Below are 17,490 nucleotides of genomic sequence, written 5' to 3'. Positions count from 1 at the left end.
CTCTGCCTGCTTGTGCTCTCTCTCTCTCTCTCTCTCTCTCTCTGTGTGTCAAATAAATAAATAAAATCTTAAAAAAAAAAAAAAAAATAAAGATTTCAGTAGTCTGGCCCTGATGCAAGTATGGCCCTAATGTGAAGGTGGGTTTATCTACTCATCGTAGCCTCTAAAATACTGCCTTTGATGGGATTCTGTGTTCTCCAAGTAGTCTGATTTTAATTCAGCCACTCTATTACTTTTCCTTAAACTGCACTTGTTAGGTAGTTGTGAACATTTGGTCTCATTGTATGTTATTCATTTTGGTGTTCTTGTTTACATATTAGTCACCTCTGTGAATTACCTTCTCTGAGTCCTATCTACTCCAAGTAGCAGGGTTGAGTTTGTGGACCTGGGAGATGAAGGACCGTACACGAGGCAAATTCACCAGAGAAATGTCAGCTGATGAGGCCTTTTGGAGGTTATTCAACTGAACTTACCTTAGCATGCCCTCTATATGTTATTAACCCTTTATTTAAAATAAGTATCGTCTTTGTATTTGATCATTTTCTGTGTTCCTTTACCCTAGTCATCTCTAAAGATTAAATAGTGGGACCTGCATTTTTTTTTTAAGTCAGGCGAGGCTGCTTTATTTTTATTTTTTTTAAAGATTTAAAAAATCTTTAAAAAAGATTTTATTTTATTTGACAGAGATCACAAGTAGGCAGAGAGGCAGGCAGAGAGAGGGGGGGAAGCAGGCTCCCTGCCAAGCAGAGAGTTTGATGCGGGGCTCGACCCTAGGACCCTGGGTCCATGACCTGAGCCAAAGGCAGAGGTTTTAACCCACTTAGCCACCCAGGCACCCCAGGACCTGCATCTTTAAAATTATTTTTAAGTACCTATATGAGGGAAATGTGGTTATGTCCTTTAGAACCCTGCTGGTTGTAAGCTGCTTGCCCTTTCTTAGAAGAGTGATTGGATAAAATGGACTGTATTAAAATTTTCTATTTACTTGATCTTCTATTTTTGTATAATGGGAGGAATTCCCCTCCGTGGTAAATGACAACTATTTGGAAAACCTCTACCATCTGATTGAAAAGGCTTTTCCTAATGATATCCTTACTGTGACATGTTATAACCCTAAACTTATTTATTATTTATATTTATAATCCTCATTATTTTATAGGATGAACATGAATGAATTCAACATTTATTGAGTACCTTGTACCAGGAAAAGTGGTAGTTACTGGATTATAAAGATGATTAGCATGGGATCTATACTCTTGAAGGCTGCCTCATTAAGCTTTGAAGATTAGTGTATGTGTAAATAATTATGACAAGTGCTATGTTAAAGGTATTGTGGAAAAGCATGAGAAAGTGATTTTTTGGGGAAAACAAAATTTAAAAGATTATTGGAATTCCCTAGAAGGAGAAGTAGAAAAGGTAACTCCAGCTCAGGGAAAAACTGAGTAGAGGTAGAAAAATGTTTGCTGTGAAGATGATGTGTGGCTTATGTGGGGAGAATGGCTTGAATTTCAGGTTAGATACCTGCTGGTAGTGGTGAGAAGTGGTGAGAGATAAAGCTGAAGCCTGCTCATTTATGACTGTCTTATATTTACTAGGCTGAGAACCTGTGCCTTGTCTTCCTGTCAGAATGGAGAACTGTCATTTATTTTTTATTAGAAGGAGAGAGGGCGTATGCAATTTGGGGGATGTGGCAGAGGGAGAGAGAGAATCTTAAGCACGAGATAGGCTCCACAGGGGGCTCAATCTCATGACCCTGAGATCCTGACCTGAGCTGAAATCAAGAGTCAGACACTTGAATTTACTGAACCACCCACACGTCCCCCACAGAGCTATCATTTAAGTAAAGTGGTGTTAACCAGCTTTGTAGCGTAGAACAAATAGCAACAGTAGAAAGGTGGGTTGGAGACAGTCCACCTAGGGAAGGTGGTTTTTTTTTTTTTTTTTAAGATTTTATTTATTTATTTGACAGAGATCAGAAGTAGGCAGAGAGGCAGGCAGAGAGAGAGAGGAGGAAGCAGGCTTCCCGCGGAGCAGAGAACCTGATTCGGGGCTCGATCCCAGGACCCCGGGATTATGACCTGAACCGAAGGCAGAGGCTTTATCCCACTGAGCCACCCAGGTGCCCCTAGGGAAGGTTTTATAGTAAGAAATGAGGACTATGGCTAGCACAGTCAGAAGGTTCAGGATATGTTTTTGAGGGGGAGTATATAGAACTTGGTGACAGATTAGATGTTGGGGTTGAGGGAAAGACTGGATAAACTCCAGGGGCAGCTGAATTCGTGGTTATGCCATTAAATGAATTAGGTATGATAGAATTAGAAAAAAGATTTGAATGTTGGGTTTTGGATATGTTGAGTGGCACCGTGTCTGTCCCCTAGGTAGGTTAGAGTTGAGGAGAGATTTGAAAACATGGATTAGGAACCATCTTTCTTAGTGGTTGGCACTGCACATGTGCTATCTTGATCATTATACAACACAGAAAGATAGGTATTGTTGTCCCTGTTTTTTGTTTTTTGTTTTTTTTTAAAGATTTTATTTATATATTTATTTGACAGACCGAGATCACAAGTAGGCAGAGAGGCAGGCAGAGAGAGAGAGAGGAAGGGAAGCAGGCTCTCCATTGAGCAGAGAGCCCGACGCGGGGCTCGATCCCAGGACCCTGGGATCATGACCCGAGCCGAAGGCAGAGGCTTCAACCCACTGAGCCACCCAGGCGCCCCTGTTGTCCCTGTTTTATAGTGAGGAAACTTAGGGTTAGAGAAGTAAGTAAGTTTCCCAAGGTCGCGTAATTACAGATACTTTTCCATAGTGCTGTGCTAACCACTGCTATGTAACAAACCACTCCTAAATGTTGTGACTTAAAGCAGTAATTTTTAATTATCCCATATGGTTCTATCATTTAATTGAGCTCAGCTAGGAAGTTCTAGTTTGGAATTCTCATTTGGTTGCCGTTGGCAGCGGAACTAGAGTCATTTATAGCTTGACCTGGCTGCATATCCAAGATGGCTTCTTTGTGTGTCTGGCATCTCATCTGGAAAGGCTGCAACAGTTAGGGGCAACCATGGGGTGATCTCTCCCCACAAAGTCAGGCCACACAATTAGTAGGCTTTCTCATCTATATAGTGGTTTGGGGATAGTAGGACTTGTTACATGGTGTCTGGTTTACTCCAGAGGAAGTTGTCCAAGAGAGCCAGGCTGTAGCTGCAAGGTTTGTAATGATATAGACTTGGAAGTCACGCAGCATCACATCTGTTATATTCTGTTGGTTAAAAATGAGTCACAGGACCCCTCACATTCACAGTGGGTCAGGAGCGAGGGAACACTGTACCGGGGGCATGAATATCCAGAGGCCATCTTTGGAAATGAACTTCTTCCACACAGTGCTATCTTTGGAATAGTGTTTAGATAGAGTGGAAATAGATGGGTCCTGAGAATGCCTTGCTAAAATGTGAAGAGAATGCAAGGAGACAGCTCTGGGAAACAAATTTTTTTTTTTTTTAAAGATTTTATGTATTTATTTGACAGACAGAGATCACATGTAGGCAGAGAGGCAGGCAGGGTAGGGGGAAGCAGGTTCCTTGCTGAGCAGAGAGCCCGATGTGGGGCTCGATCCCAGCACCCTGGGATCATGACCTGAGCTGAAGGCAGAGGCTTTAACCCACTGAGCCACCCAGGCGCCCCACAAATGTTTTTGAAGAAAGACCCAAGGAAGAGGAGTCAGTGAGGAAAAAAAAAATACCAAGAGATGGAGGGAGAGAATTTAGAGAAAGTGGTGCCATAGAGGCCAAGGAGGAGGATAGTCACTGCCACCATAACCTTTCATCCTTAGATTTGGTTGTTATGTTAGAACAGCTATATTAAAATGTACTCAGATAGTTTTTGATCACCTGTGATGGGACCTGGCCTTCTGCTACCAGATTTAAAGGCTGACTTTTTTTTTTTCTTTCTCATTTATCCCACCTCACATATAAACATATATGAGTTGATGCCTAAATTTCACAGTTAGAACTTAAACGGTGTAGTCTAGTGTGAAACATTTACACTTTCAGTCATTTGTAAATTGTGATTACATTTGGGATACTTTAGTGAGAGTAGACTTCCATATACTAGAAAGAATACAGTGTTTCTGGCTTCCTAGAGAAGTGAGAGTTCTCTGTGTAGAATGAGAGCGTAGGACAGTGAAATTAATGGCACACTTCTGCTGGTCTTGCTAGGATATTCTTTTGAGTTCCAGAATGGTAAGAAGTGTCATGCACTGAACTATAACATAACTGGAAAGAACGGATAAAATGGGAAGTTTAAAAGTTTTATGCTTTTGATTAATAAATAGCTGGTGTTTTCTTTATTTCAGAGCACAAAGTTATCATTGTTGGGCTGGATAATGCAGGGAAAACTACCATCCTTTACCAATTGTAAGTATTCACTACTTTAAAATTTTTATTTTATTGTTCACAGTTATTTTTTCTGCCTGGGTGATAACTTGATTAATAAAAGCAATAAAAAAGTTATGTGGAACCTAAATTAATTCTGTAAGAAGGCAGTTTGACTATAAACCAGGAGCCAGATTTAAGCAACTGTTTCAAGAGAACTAGGAATTTATATGACCTTTGAGTATGTTCACTTTTTTTGCTTGTGGAAAGTAGAGAAATACTGTTTATGTAGTTTCTGGGAATGAATCTAGAGTATTTAAGATAGTTCACTACCTGGTCCCATCTCTCTTTAAACCCTTAACTCACGAGTTAGCAGAAAAGGGCTATTTGGGTATAAAAAAAGAAAAATTCATGCTCATTTATCCCTTGATTGAAAAATGCTCATTCTTGCCTCTTTGCTAATTGTAATATATTTGTACTTTTTTTCCCCTCAGTTCTATGAATGAAGTTGTACATACATCACCCACAATAGGAAGTAACGTAGAAGAAATAGTGATTAATAATACACGTTTTCTGATGTGGGATATTGGTGGCCAAGAATCTCTTCGGTCTTCTTGGAACACTTACTATACTAACACAGAGGTAATGTTTCTTAATGTACTAAAGCTTCTAGGAGCAGAATGCTTGGGAAACAACATCTAGGTGTGAACTCTTAGGTTAATCTTTTTGAAATATCCTAGTATGGTAATAAAAGTTGAATTTAAACATAGTGGAATCTTTGATTCCCTGTTTCAGGGTTATTATATACCTACTGCCATTGAACTTCTGTAGGGAAAATTGGAATGAGGGGGTGATTGGTTAGTCTGATTATATATTAATCCCACAATTTATCTGAAGTAGTTGTTTTTACAGTGAGTACCATCTCATAGTTCTCCATTTCACTTCTCTTTTACTGCTTATTTTTGTAGGCATAGAGAAAATCCTAGTTAAATGAGAGGGTACTGGAGGATTGAATCCTGGCCAAACTTTAACTGCGTATGTTTCTTAATGCAGCACAGTTGCACATGAAATAATTCTTTTTCTTTTTGGTTATAAAGCAGTTTAGACGTGATCATATGTTTTTATTTATATGTTATTTCCCAAGAGGAAATTTCAGATCTGTGACATTTGAGAGCTTTACTATATTGATCTTACAAATTGAAAGGCTCTGATAGTTATTTTTATAGTGCAGATTATAAGGTAATAAAACTCCAAATGTATATTAAGATGAATATTATGTCATTAAGACCTATTAAGTGTCTTTAATGAGTTGATCCCTTAAAACTTCACTAAGCCTTTGATCATGTTTTTTTGGAAAAGGAAAGATACATGTGGTTAGTACTTCTGTGTGTAATGCTGCAGATATCAAACTTAGGACAACATCTTAAAAATTAAATTTTATTAAAATGCCTTGGAATAGAGCTGGTTTTATATTAACAAAGCCACATATCAGTAAGTATCAAGTGAGAATAGAGGGAAGGTAACTGTTCTCATCTGCCGTATGGTTAATGAAATCTGAAGAGTAGAAAAGACCCTGAAAATTAACAGTGGTTTATCTGGAAAAGAAGAGCTAGCTCTGAAAAATAAATAGTGCATGTTAATTTTAAACAGTCAGAGTTAACTTGATGGCATCACTTGTGCCAACATAAAATGACTGTTTCTGCTCCCTTTTCCCTTGTGGTTTTTGGTGCTCGTGGAGGGGAGGAAGAGGTGCAGTGTGGCTCAGTCCTGCCCGGCTCCATTAGGAGTCTAATTGCATCTTCTGACAGCGTTCCCATCATCAGTTCAGGAAAGAGTTGTGCTTGCAGGCAGCAGGTGCCGTTCACATAAAGAAGAGAGCAGGGTTTTAGATACGGGTTTATTCTTTCCAATCTGTTGATTTTTAAAAATTGATCTGTCACATTACTCCTATATCATGCCCTTTTTTAGCATTTCAAATTGATATTGATAAATACCTGTAGAAATATTTAAAATTTAGCATCATAATGTATTTTTTTCGTATTGACTTGGGTGCACATAGATGGATGTAGGCTCATTACCATTCAGGATATTAATTTAGAAAGCAAACGTGTTATATATTTGTTAGACTATTAACAAAACCCTAATAGAGTGTTACCATCGTATTCTCTTTTCTCTTATTTTCTCTTAAAAATTAGCAAATAATATTTGAATTAGAAATGGATCAAACCTTTAGGCTTCACAATGTATAGTAGGTATCTCTGGTTTTCCAGTAATACCATACCATAAGATTCTAATTCCTTGATATTTGTGGTCTATAAATCAAATAAGTACTTTATAAATTTTATAAATATTAAATTATGTAATCACTAATTTTTTTGTGATTATTTTAGTTTGTAATAGTTGTTGTGGACAGTACAGACAGAGAAAGGATTTCTGTAACTAGAGAAGAACTCTATAAAATGTTAGCCCATGAGGTAAGTAGGATTCCGGCTTACATGTGTGTTGTGTTGGGAGGAGAGTGCTTCTCTCTTTCCTTTTTTCTCTTTTCTTTTCTTCCCTCCCTCCCTCCCTCCCTCCCTTCCTTCCTTTCTTTCATAATTACTTATTTAAGTAACCTCTACACCCTGTGTGGAGCTTGAACTCACAGCCCCAAGATCAAAAGTTGCACGCTCTTCCGACTGAGCACAGCCAGTTGTGCTCCTGTGTGTAGTATTTCTGTCACCTTTGTTCTTTCTACTTTGTCATGACAGTACTACTCCAATTTTTATTTGTTTATTTTTTAAATAAACTTTAATTTTGAAACAATATTTTTAAAGTACTGTGCCCAACATGGGGCTTATATACATGACCCCAAGATTAACAATCACATGTTCTACCAACTCAGCCAGCTAGGCACCCCTACTTCAAATTTTTTAAGAGTTACTTACTGGGGCGCCTGGGTGGCTCAGAGGGTTAAGCGTCTGCCCTTGGCTCAGGTCATGATCTCGGGGTCTTGGGATCGAGCCCTGCATCGGGCTCTCTGCTCGGCGGGGAGCCTGCTTCCCCCACCCCCCACCCCCCGGCCTGCCTCTCTGCCTACTTGTGATCTCTGTCAAATAAATAAATAAAATCTTTAAAAAAAAAAAAAAAAGAGTTACTTACCTGCTGGCCATTCCTACTTTATAATTTTGACGCTTGCCAAAGCATGTATCTGGAAACAACGGAAAGATTGTGGAATCAATTGTAGAATTTTATTTCTTCTTTCCTGGATTAATTTGGTCTAGAAGTTTTTCTGGATGAAAAGATCTAAATTGGATTGCATTTTGCATTTTATATAGATGAATTATACAGAAGGTTATCACTGGAAATTAATTTTAAAAAAAAGATTTTATTTATCAGAGAGAGAGAATGCACACAAGCAGGTGGAGCAGCAGGCAGAGGGAGAAGCTGGCTTCCCGCTGAGCAGGGAGCCCGATGTAGAACTAGATCCCAGCCCTGGGATCATGACCTGAGCCAAAGGCAGATGCTTAACCCACTGAGCACCCAGGGTCCCAGAAAATGAGATTTTAAGATACTTTATTTGTTTGAGAGAGGGAGAAAGAGAAGAGAGCATGTGCACATGATGGAAGGAGCGGTAGAGGGCATGGGAGAGGGGAAGCAGACTCCCTGCTGACATGGGGCTTGATCCCAGGATCCCAAGATCATGACCTGAGCGGAAAGCAGATGTTTAACCGACTGAGTCACCCAGGTGCCCTGGAATTGAGATTTTAAAATCTCGTGGGCACTTAGGAAGTCTTGATTGTAACTCAGTTATCAGACTAATACTTAAATGTTGTTGCTCTTAGGTTTCTCTGATACTGTCCCTTTGACTAAAGAAAACTATTTGACTAGCCACATTTTCTTAGTCTTTGAGAAATATTACTGGTAGCATAATTTAAAAATTAAATACACTAAATAATATAGTTGGTACTGATAATATTAACTATAAAATCATACTGTGGTAGCAATTGATTTTTTTTTGTATGCCTTTCGTTACAGGTGTTACTTTCTCAACTCAAGGTGGAAATAGAAAAATTAGTATTTAGATATATATGTAATTTTTAATTTTAATGGAATTGTAACAAAGCTTAAGAAAACTGGGATATCTTTTTGGAGTGCCTGGGTGGCACATTCAGTTAAGCATCTGACTCTTGGTTTCTGCTCAGGTTATGATCTTTGGGTTGTGAGATCGAGCCCCATGTTGGGCTCTGCCCTTGGTGTGGAGTGTGCATAGGATTCTTTATCCCACTGTCCCGCCTCCCCCTCAAGTAAATAAATAAACTTGAAAAAAAAAAAACTAGATATCTTTGTAATGACGTTTCTTTCTTTTTTTTTTTTAAGATTTTATTTATTTATTAATTTTTTTTTTTTTAATAGAGGGAGAGAGTGAGTGTGTGAGTAGGGGAGAAGGGCAGAGAGAGAGGGAAAGAGAAAGCCCAAGCAGGTTCCAGCTGTCAGCTTAGAGCCTGATGTGGGCTTAATCTCGTGATTCTGAGATTGTGACCTGATCCCAAATCAAGAGTTGATATCATAACCAACTGAGCCACCCAGGCGCCCCTGAAGTTCCTGTTTTCTGTGCGGGGATCATGCCCGCCGTGATGCAGTGTCCCATTTTGGATTGATTCTGGCCGCTGTATTAAACCCCTTGGATTTTTTTTTTTTTTTTTTTTTTTTTAAAATTACACGTTCCTATTCAGCTTTTAAAATTTTTTTTTTTTTTTTTGAATAAAAAGCTATTAAATAGGTAGAAAACTAAGGTTGTTTTTTTTTTTTTTTTAATTTTCCCTTTGTATTTTACATAGAGGGGTTATTGTTGTGTACACCAAAGGGTTATTATTGTTTTATGGAGACTTATGAAAAAGCAAAATAAGACACAAATGCATTTGTCTTTTGGCTGTTTTTTTACTACCTTAATCAGGTAGCCTCCTCCTATGATTCTTACTCTAATTTGCCAATATGTAGCAGGATCAAAGAGCCCAGTAGTAGGACTCAAACAAAGTTATTGAATTTTACTAGCTGGGGGTATTAACTTGAGCTGGTCACTTAATTTCATCTGTTATGGATGTTACCCATCTTTTATGGATTAGTACACAGAGGCCCAGAAAATTAGTGGCTTGATTTTTAAGAGCCATGAGCCAAGATTTGAATTTAAGCATTCTCATAATTCGGGCCCTTTGTTAAGAAATAAGGCCTCGTTGGAAAGTGAGAGACTGAATGGGGAGATTGCCAGAGAAGAAAGGAATTATGGACAGATTTGGGAGCTAGATTAAGGCATCTGCTAGGGTCAGGAAGAGCCAAATCGGCAGTTTGGGAAGAGCAAATGGATGGATCAAAGAATGAGAATGTGAGTGAAAAATATTGACATGGATTTAATCAGGTGTTTCATATATACTGTAGTAACCAACAAATCTTACTATCATCACTAATAATGCTTTACATGTATTACTGGATATGAAACTATAAAATGATTTTAAATATTTCTGAATGCTTCCTTTTTTTAAAGATTTTATTTATTTATCAGAGAGAGCATGAGCACAAGTGTGGCAGGAGGGGGTGCAGAGGGAGAAGCAGACTCCGCACTGAGCAGGCAACCCGATGCAGGGCCCCATTCCAGGACCCTGGGATCATTACCTGAGCTGAAGGCAGACGTTTAACCCACCCAGGTTCCCCCTGAAAGCCTCATCTTAAATGAAATGCAAAACTTTGAAGCTCATAAATTTTGAGATAGTCCCAAACACAAAAGTATAGATGAAGTTTTATTTGGAGTGACTCAGCCTCTAGGAATTATCTTCACAAATGAAGCTTTGAGAAACAAACTGACAATTGCATATGGCAAGATGCTAAGTAAATGTGTCTTGCTTGTGCTGCTGTTCATCTTCTTGACTAAATGAAAAAATATTTTTAGACTCTTAACAATAATCTGTAATAGGTAGCAGAAAGTTCTTCAAAGTTTGGCTGATGTATAAAAATCACCACTGTTCCCCTTGTACTTTGATCTCTTACTAAGTCAAGTTGATGAGCAGCCCTAACTAGTATATCTCTCTTTTTTTAAATTTTTATTAACATAAAATGTATTAATTGCCCCAAGGGTACAGGTCTGTGACTCATCAGGGTTACACACTTCACAGCGCTCACCATACAATCCATTGTGTATCTTTTCTGTTGTTAAAATGATGGATAATTGGTCCTGAGGTTATTCAATAAAAAGTAAAAGAAGATTTTCGTCTCTTCCTAAATACTCAGAAATAAGGAAAATAGCTTTTTTTTTAAAAACAAGAACCCTAAATTTAAAAAATTAAGCCAGTGAAATCTAGAAAAATTAGATACAGTATGGGTTTTATTTTGAGACCTTTCTATAAATAGCTTTATTTTTTATATTTTCCAATTTTCAGTCTAGGTGCTTCTCCAAATTTCATCACCAGGAGTGATTAGTGTAGATTACATGCAAGTAAAATAGCATAAACAATGTGTTCTAACTTGTGCCAGGTATTTCTAATGTCAGAAATGTGCTCTTTGAACATGCCAGCATTAGCCGTCCTGACCATATAAGATTTCAGCATACTCTAGCAAGAGATACTGAAACTGGGAAGATAGGAAGATAGGAATTCCATTCCATGGAAAGTCCACCTACTCAGTGATTCAGCCACATATCAACTATTGATAAGTGTTCTGTTTTCCAGTTAGGATAGGAAAAAGTATTTGATCCTTGATAATGAAATACAGTAGATGTACTGGCTATAGCCCATCTCCTCAACTTTTTACCTTTTATGTGGACAGGTGAACTGAACAGAGGTGAAATAAACTGAATACAAAATCTTAAAATTCTAGAGTATCCCCCTCTGACCATGCTTTTCAGGTAACGGTCATTAACTGTGGTAGCATAGCTGCCATCCTGCAGAGGGCGCTGTAACTAAAAGTCTATCTTGATTGTTATATAAGACATTTTGCATAATTCCTTTTAACCAAATAAAAAATTTATTACTTATATTTTTATTGACATCAGAAAAAAAATCAAATTTTTGAAGCTCTGTTCTCACAGAGTAAAATAATGCGGAGCAGTGTCAATTTGTATATACTAAAGACTTTATTGTTTTAAACACATATACACATGATTGAAATAAAAATATTCTATAAAAATCCCGAAGAAGAATGATGTCATTCAACACAGTTGAGAAAACTTGCAAGCACAGCACTAAAACTTTAGTTTTCTCAGTATCTCTGTGTGTGTGTATGTATACAATTTTATGAAAGTTTAATCTTCCAGTTGAATGTGTCCATCATGGGTTCTTAATTCAGGATCCATGAATGGAATTTAGGGTATCTCTTAACACTCTTTAACATCATATATAAATCTTATATGTATCTTTTTATGAGAAAAAGGTCCATAATTTTCAATAGATTATCAAGGAAGCCCCTGGCTTTAAAAATGGGAAAGGAGAAGTGCCTAGGTGGCTCAGTGGGTTAAAAATGGGAACGGGAAGGGTAGGATAGAGTAAAAGGAGATGAATAACCATTGGACTGCTTTGTGAGTAAAACATTAAACCAGTCACTTTGGTAAAGATGACCCTCATTTTCCAGGCAGTAACTGAACTTTAACTGACTGTTTGTTACCCAAAGCCAGGTACTGACCTGGAGTGTTTTTCATGTAATAGTTCATTCATCCAAACCACATCCCCAGGAGGTAGGTGGTGGTTTCAGGATTATATTATAAATGAGGGGCAGCAGTTACACTGGGAAAATCTCAGTTCAAACCTGGTTCTGTTATTCAGTAGCTATATGACCTTGTATGAGTTACTCACTGCTGGGTCTTAGTTTTCCTCATCTGTAAAATGGGAATCTTACAGGCATCTTACTAGGATTTAAGAGATTTTGTTTGGAAAATGGTTAATGTAATGGGTGTCTTATTCAGATTAGATAATAAACGTTAGTTATGAGGAACAAATTCAGAAAAATTAAAGAATTTGCCTCAGAGGCAAAGCCTAGAAGTGCTAAAACTATCTAATTAGGAAACTTGATAAACTTAATGCCAATTCAAAAGGGCCCTATTGAATATTCAAATCTAAGAAATCTTCATGAATAAAGATAGAGGACCAAGGTCTCAGAAGAATAGGATGGGTTTAGGATAGTACCTTCCAGCTGAGAATTAAAGTCTAAGGCCCTCAGGCATATACTGTATAAAATGAATTAGTTTGTTTCCTACGCACCTGGAAGGTACTAGCTTTAGGTGTGGGTACCTAAAGAAAAGATTGAGGTAGAATTTTGAAAAACTCTTGAGTGCCATGCAAAAAAGTAGCTCTTAGCTATGGAAACTTAGTTTTGGGTTAGGGAGGGGATAAATACATATTTGAAGATATGACTGTTAACTATAGCACTTAGGATCATTAAAAAAATGTAATTTAGGGCTGTAAGAAATATGTCAATCCTTAAAAATACAGAAGTGTGTATTTAAAGTGAGTTTAGTTTTAAGTTTACTGTCCATCTATCAGCATAAGAGCCACGAGATGCTTTTATGTCAACTAGTTGTGGAATTCTAGGTTAAAAGACCAAAAGTATTCAGTTAATTAAGTTGGAAAATCTATAAATAAAATGCACTGGCCTTTACAATTTTGTTTGCTCCTGTAGGACCTACGGAAAGCTGGATTGCTGATTTTTGCTAATAAACAAGATGTTAAAGAATGCATGACTGTAGCAGAAATCTCCCAGTTTTTGAAACTAACTTCTATTAAAGATCACCAGTGGCATATCCAGGCATGCTGTGCTCTTACTGGCGAGGGGTAAGAGGTCTTCTTTTTGGAAAACATATTTAGTTTAGAAACATGTATTTCTTCTTTAAATGAATAAATATTTAAGGCTACCATGTATAAAACAATGTAAGGGAGAGATGTGACACATAGTCCTTAGTTGTAATTAGAGAGTTTCTAGCTTGGTTCTGTAAAGAATAAAATATAAAACGTATACGTAATACATGTAAACATACTGAACTAATCCATGTGAACAAAGAGAGGACAGAATGGCTGTCAGAATTCAGAGGAATAGGTGTGTCACGGAGAGCTGGACAAGTCAGAAAACCGTTCTGGTACTGGTGGTGGATCTTAACACTGTAAAGCCCTGTGCCTTGAGTGCTTTCCATACAGTGTATCATTTAGTTGTGGTAACAGTCCTGTGGACTGATTGGTTTTAATTTACATTTTATCCATAAAGAAGCTGAACTAGAAAAGGATTCAAGTGTGAGACTAATTTGGGGATACTCATTTTGCCACAGTGTAGTCAGGAGGGGGTTTTTGCACTTTAAAAAAGGGAGCGGGGCTGAAATTGGAGAGAGTTTGGCACGAAGGTTCCTGGTTTGGGAGAGAAAGGTAGATGCCTACAATAGAATTTTGCCCTAGTCTAATGCCCAGAGATGAAAGGATTTCAAGAAAGAAGTGGTTTGTCAATATTGTCAAATATAAGGTCAAGGATCAGGAGGAGGGAGAGAAGGCTATTAAGAGAGGGAATAAAGGAGGTTAGAAATAGGATAAAAAGCTGTAAAAGAGGTGAGCAAGTTAAGGTTTTCGTTGTAGTTGTATTTCCAAAATACGGTGGATCTATGTATTTAAAAGCAATGAAAAATAATTAAATTGGAGATGAAGATTCTAATTAGAGGTCTTGAATTTGATATAGGAAAGAGCAGAAGCTTGGGGCACAGTTAGATAACTTTAGTAACTTATGATATTAGTTCACCTTCACCATGTTCTTGAGGAGGAGAATTTCTCCCGCCTCAGCTACCTCATCTGTTTCTGCCCCAAGCTTCTGGTCTTGCCTAACATCAGAAGAACCTCAACCCCAAATTTAAGACCTCTGTGAAGAATCCCTCATACATGTATTTAAAAGTGGAGAAAAAAGAATTAAATTGGAGATGAAGCTGAATCTTAGTGAAATAGAAGTCTCTGTTACCTGATTACAGACATTTGATAGAACATAGAACCTCAAAAAAGCAAATATGTTGTTTAAAAAAAAAAAGGTCACAGGTAATACCCATTGTCCACATACTCATTTAGGTAAAAATACCTTATCCATTACATATCTTTGTCAAATAGTTGGATACATGTTGATATAGGTATATCTTTATATGTTATATTTGTCTACCAAAGGCCTTTAAGCAAAAGCACTGATTTTAATACTAAATTAGACAACAAAAAAGATCATGTAGGAATGGCAAAAGATTTGACTTAAATACTTGGAGTAATTGCGTGGAAATAGATCATTAGTTGGGATAGATACAAACCCTGGCAGTTGCATTTTTTAAAAGAGGAGATCAGTGGATGATGTTAATATCTTTGTAATTTTTTATTTATGTGGGCTTCCCTCTCCAGTAGTTATCAAGTGGAAATGTTTGGTTTTGGAGAAAATACTTCCCTTTTGCAGTCTGGCCACCTTGATCTAAGCTCTAGGTTTTAGTATTGGTTGGCATTTTGACTCCCACTTCTGCCATTTGCAACTGTCTTTTAAGCCTGGATTCCCTCTTGTAGTATGGGAAGGCTTCTGCTTTCAGGATTGTAAAGATTAAGATCATGGGTATTAAGTGCTTAGCACAGTTTCTAGTTTGCTGTTAGGTAACTGCTGTTCATTTAACACGTTGGACTTAATTTATTTGCCTATTATTTTGCACCATTTCCTATCAGTAGTTTAAAAGTAAGGAATCTAGTAACAGTAGGGAAAGTATGAGCCAACATCAAAACAACCATTTCTTTACCTCATTGTCTTTTCTTCTTTTTTTTCTTCTTTTACATTTTTAGATTCATACTGCCACAATAATCTAAGTTCTGGTATTTTTAAATTAAATAGTAGTGTAGTTTATCATATCTATAAAAGCTCCTCATAGAGAATAGTTAATATTTTGTGACAGTCTTTTGTTTTGTTTTAATATGTACAACATTTTCCTCTCTCTAAACATTAAGTTTTATTATCATAGTGAAATCTCTTTATGTTTTGTGCTATTCTCAATTACAAATTGTTCACTAGCAACTGGTATTAATGATTAAGAGATTTTATTCCCTTCAGATTTGTAAAATACATAGATGTAACATACATATTCTTATATGTATACTTTTACCACCTCAACTATATATTTGGTTTAACATCCTGCTACTTTCATTTCATTTATATCATGAACATTTTATTGTACTGTAAAATTGTCTTTGAAAGGAAGTTTTTAATATTTCATGATATCAGTGTTCTATAATTTAATTTTTTTCTCTATTTCTGGGTGTTTAAATTTTACTTTTACCTATTAAAAATGCTTTGATGAACAGTCTTATACATCAGCCTTTCCTTGTTTCTTAGAGTTTTTTAGAATATATTTCTAGAAGTAGAAAAAAGGTATTGATATTTTAAGTATTTCTGATACATATTGCCAAATTACTTACTGTGGGTATTCATTATATAATTATTGAGTTCCTTTTATCTCTCAGGCAGTGGTCTAGGCCCTAGAGACATGACAAAACCCGAAAAGCATGGATGTACTACTCTGTATGAGAGTATGGCTTCACCACAATAACACCAGCATTGAATATTACTGATTTCTTAATCTTTGTTGTTTAGGAAAATGAAAAATGATACCTTTTAGTTTGTTGTTCCTAGCTTTTTAGTTGAGAATTTAATCAGATGATTTCATATTCTTCATAGATTATGCCAAGGACTTGAATGGATGATGTCACGACTTAAGATTAGATGATCTCTACTGACCTCTCCTCATAGACTTTGTATAAACGAAGTGCTGGACTTTACCTGAAAGCTGCAAAAATTAATGGTTTAGATATATTTATAATAAACTGATTTAAACTTTTTCTATCAGAAGAAAAATTAAGACCACTTATTTGAAAACAAAGATGAAGTCTCACTTTCCAATCTGCTTTCTCATTAGTTCCTTCCAAAGCAAGGTCTTTAAAGCTGTGATTGCCATTTTTCTCATAATGAATCCTCTCAGGACATTGTGTAGCCTGTGGTAAGTACAAAGGGAGAAGAAGACATTTTTCACTTTAAGAGCTTTATTATCAGTATAACCCTCCCTAGTTGAATGTGTATTCTCTTCGTGTTCCATTAAGTCAAAATACAAATCACAGATACTCAGTTTGCAGTACTTTAAAATGTAATGTTAATTATGAGAAGTATTTTGCATAAGGTTGTGTGTATTGTGTATATACCTCAAATTCAAGTTTATGGCTTTGATTATGTTCTAAAGAAAAACAAAGAACGCAAAAAGTAATAATATCCTTAGTTAATGACCATAATGAGATGAGTACTGGCATCGCTGTTAAGTGCCATTTTGTGCTTTCCCCCTGTGTTCTCTGTATTGTACTAACCAACCCCCAAAATCATTGGGCTGCTCTTAAGAAAAAGAAAAGAAAGAAAAGGAGAAAGCTCAACAGTGTGTACCTATTTTTTGTTGATCAAATTATATACATGAAAGCATGTAATCCAGCTGAGTGGAGTATCTGCAAATTTTTGGCTTAATATTATGAATGGACAGAATTACACATTGAGCAATTATCAGATTGGTTCCTTTATTGGATCTATGCCATCTAAATTACTGAGAAAATTGTTAATCCATTAATCAGTCAATCATTAATTGTGATTAAAATTATCAAGTGATTTTTTTTTTCCCAACGTTAATGGGAAGCTGTTGTGTAAAATGTCTGCCCAGAGAAGTATCACTCTATAAATATTAATCAAATAGTTTACCTATAGTCTTCTTAAGTATTGAATTATATGTCAAGCATTTAAAGTGAGTTTGAGATGAAAAGTAAAGCTTATTTTCTAAGCAACAAATTATTTCTTAATTTGAAAATTTCTCATTTTAGGAATTAGGATAGTTTGAGATTTTTGTTTCTACATGTTTCCTTTTATCTTCCTAACACCACATGAATGCATTGACAATTATAAAATACAAACTTTTATGCTTTTAAGAATTTGGTTTAAAAGTTGAACAACATGATACACATTTTTACAGAGAAGTAACTTGGCCCCAAATATGTTTGCTTAGGATATTTTTTGTTTTTTTTCACTGAAAATGGAAAAATACAATGGTTGAAGGTATTTCTGTTGTAATTTCTGTTGTATCCTA

General features: G+C 36.4%; 1 protein-coding gene across 1 annotated transcript in view; it reads left to right on the top strand.

Annotated features, from left to right (window-relative positions):
• The window catches only part of LOC111161526 (ADP ribosylation factor like GTPase 5A), a 25,669-nt gene extending 8,910 nt beyond the window's left edge, over positions 1-16,759 (top strand). Inside the window, exons 2-6 of the mRNA XM_022525290.1 lie at positions 4,352-4,412; positions 4,865-5,012; positions 6,761-6,844; positions 13,011-13,162; positions 16,053-16,759. Of these exons, the coding sequence (XP_022380998.1) occupies positions 4,352-4,412; positions 4,865-5,012; positions 6,761-6,844; positions 13,011-13,162; positions 16,053-16,101 (494 nt within the window). The 3' untranslated portion in view covers positions 16,102-16,759. The remainder of the gene's footprint in view (positions 1-4,351; positions 4,413-4,864; positions 5,013-6,760; positions 6,845-13,010; positions 13,163-16,052) is intronic.
• Positions 16,760-17,490: the final 731 nt, after the last annotated feature.

The sequence above is a fragment of the Enhydra lutris genome, unplaced genomic scaffold (assembly GCF_002288905.1).
Source record: "Enhydra lutris kenyoni isolate GAN:26980312 unplaced genomic scaffold, ASM228890v2 scaffoldscaffold1, whole genome shotgun sequence".
Lineage (NCBI taxonomy): Eukaryota > Metazoa > Chordata > Mammalia > Carnivora > Mustelidae > Enhydra > Enhydra lutris.
This window is presented reverse-complemented; position numbering and strand designations above follow the sequence as displayed.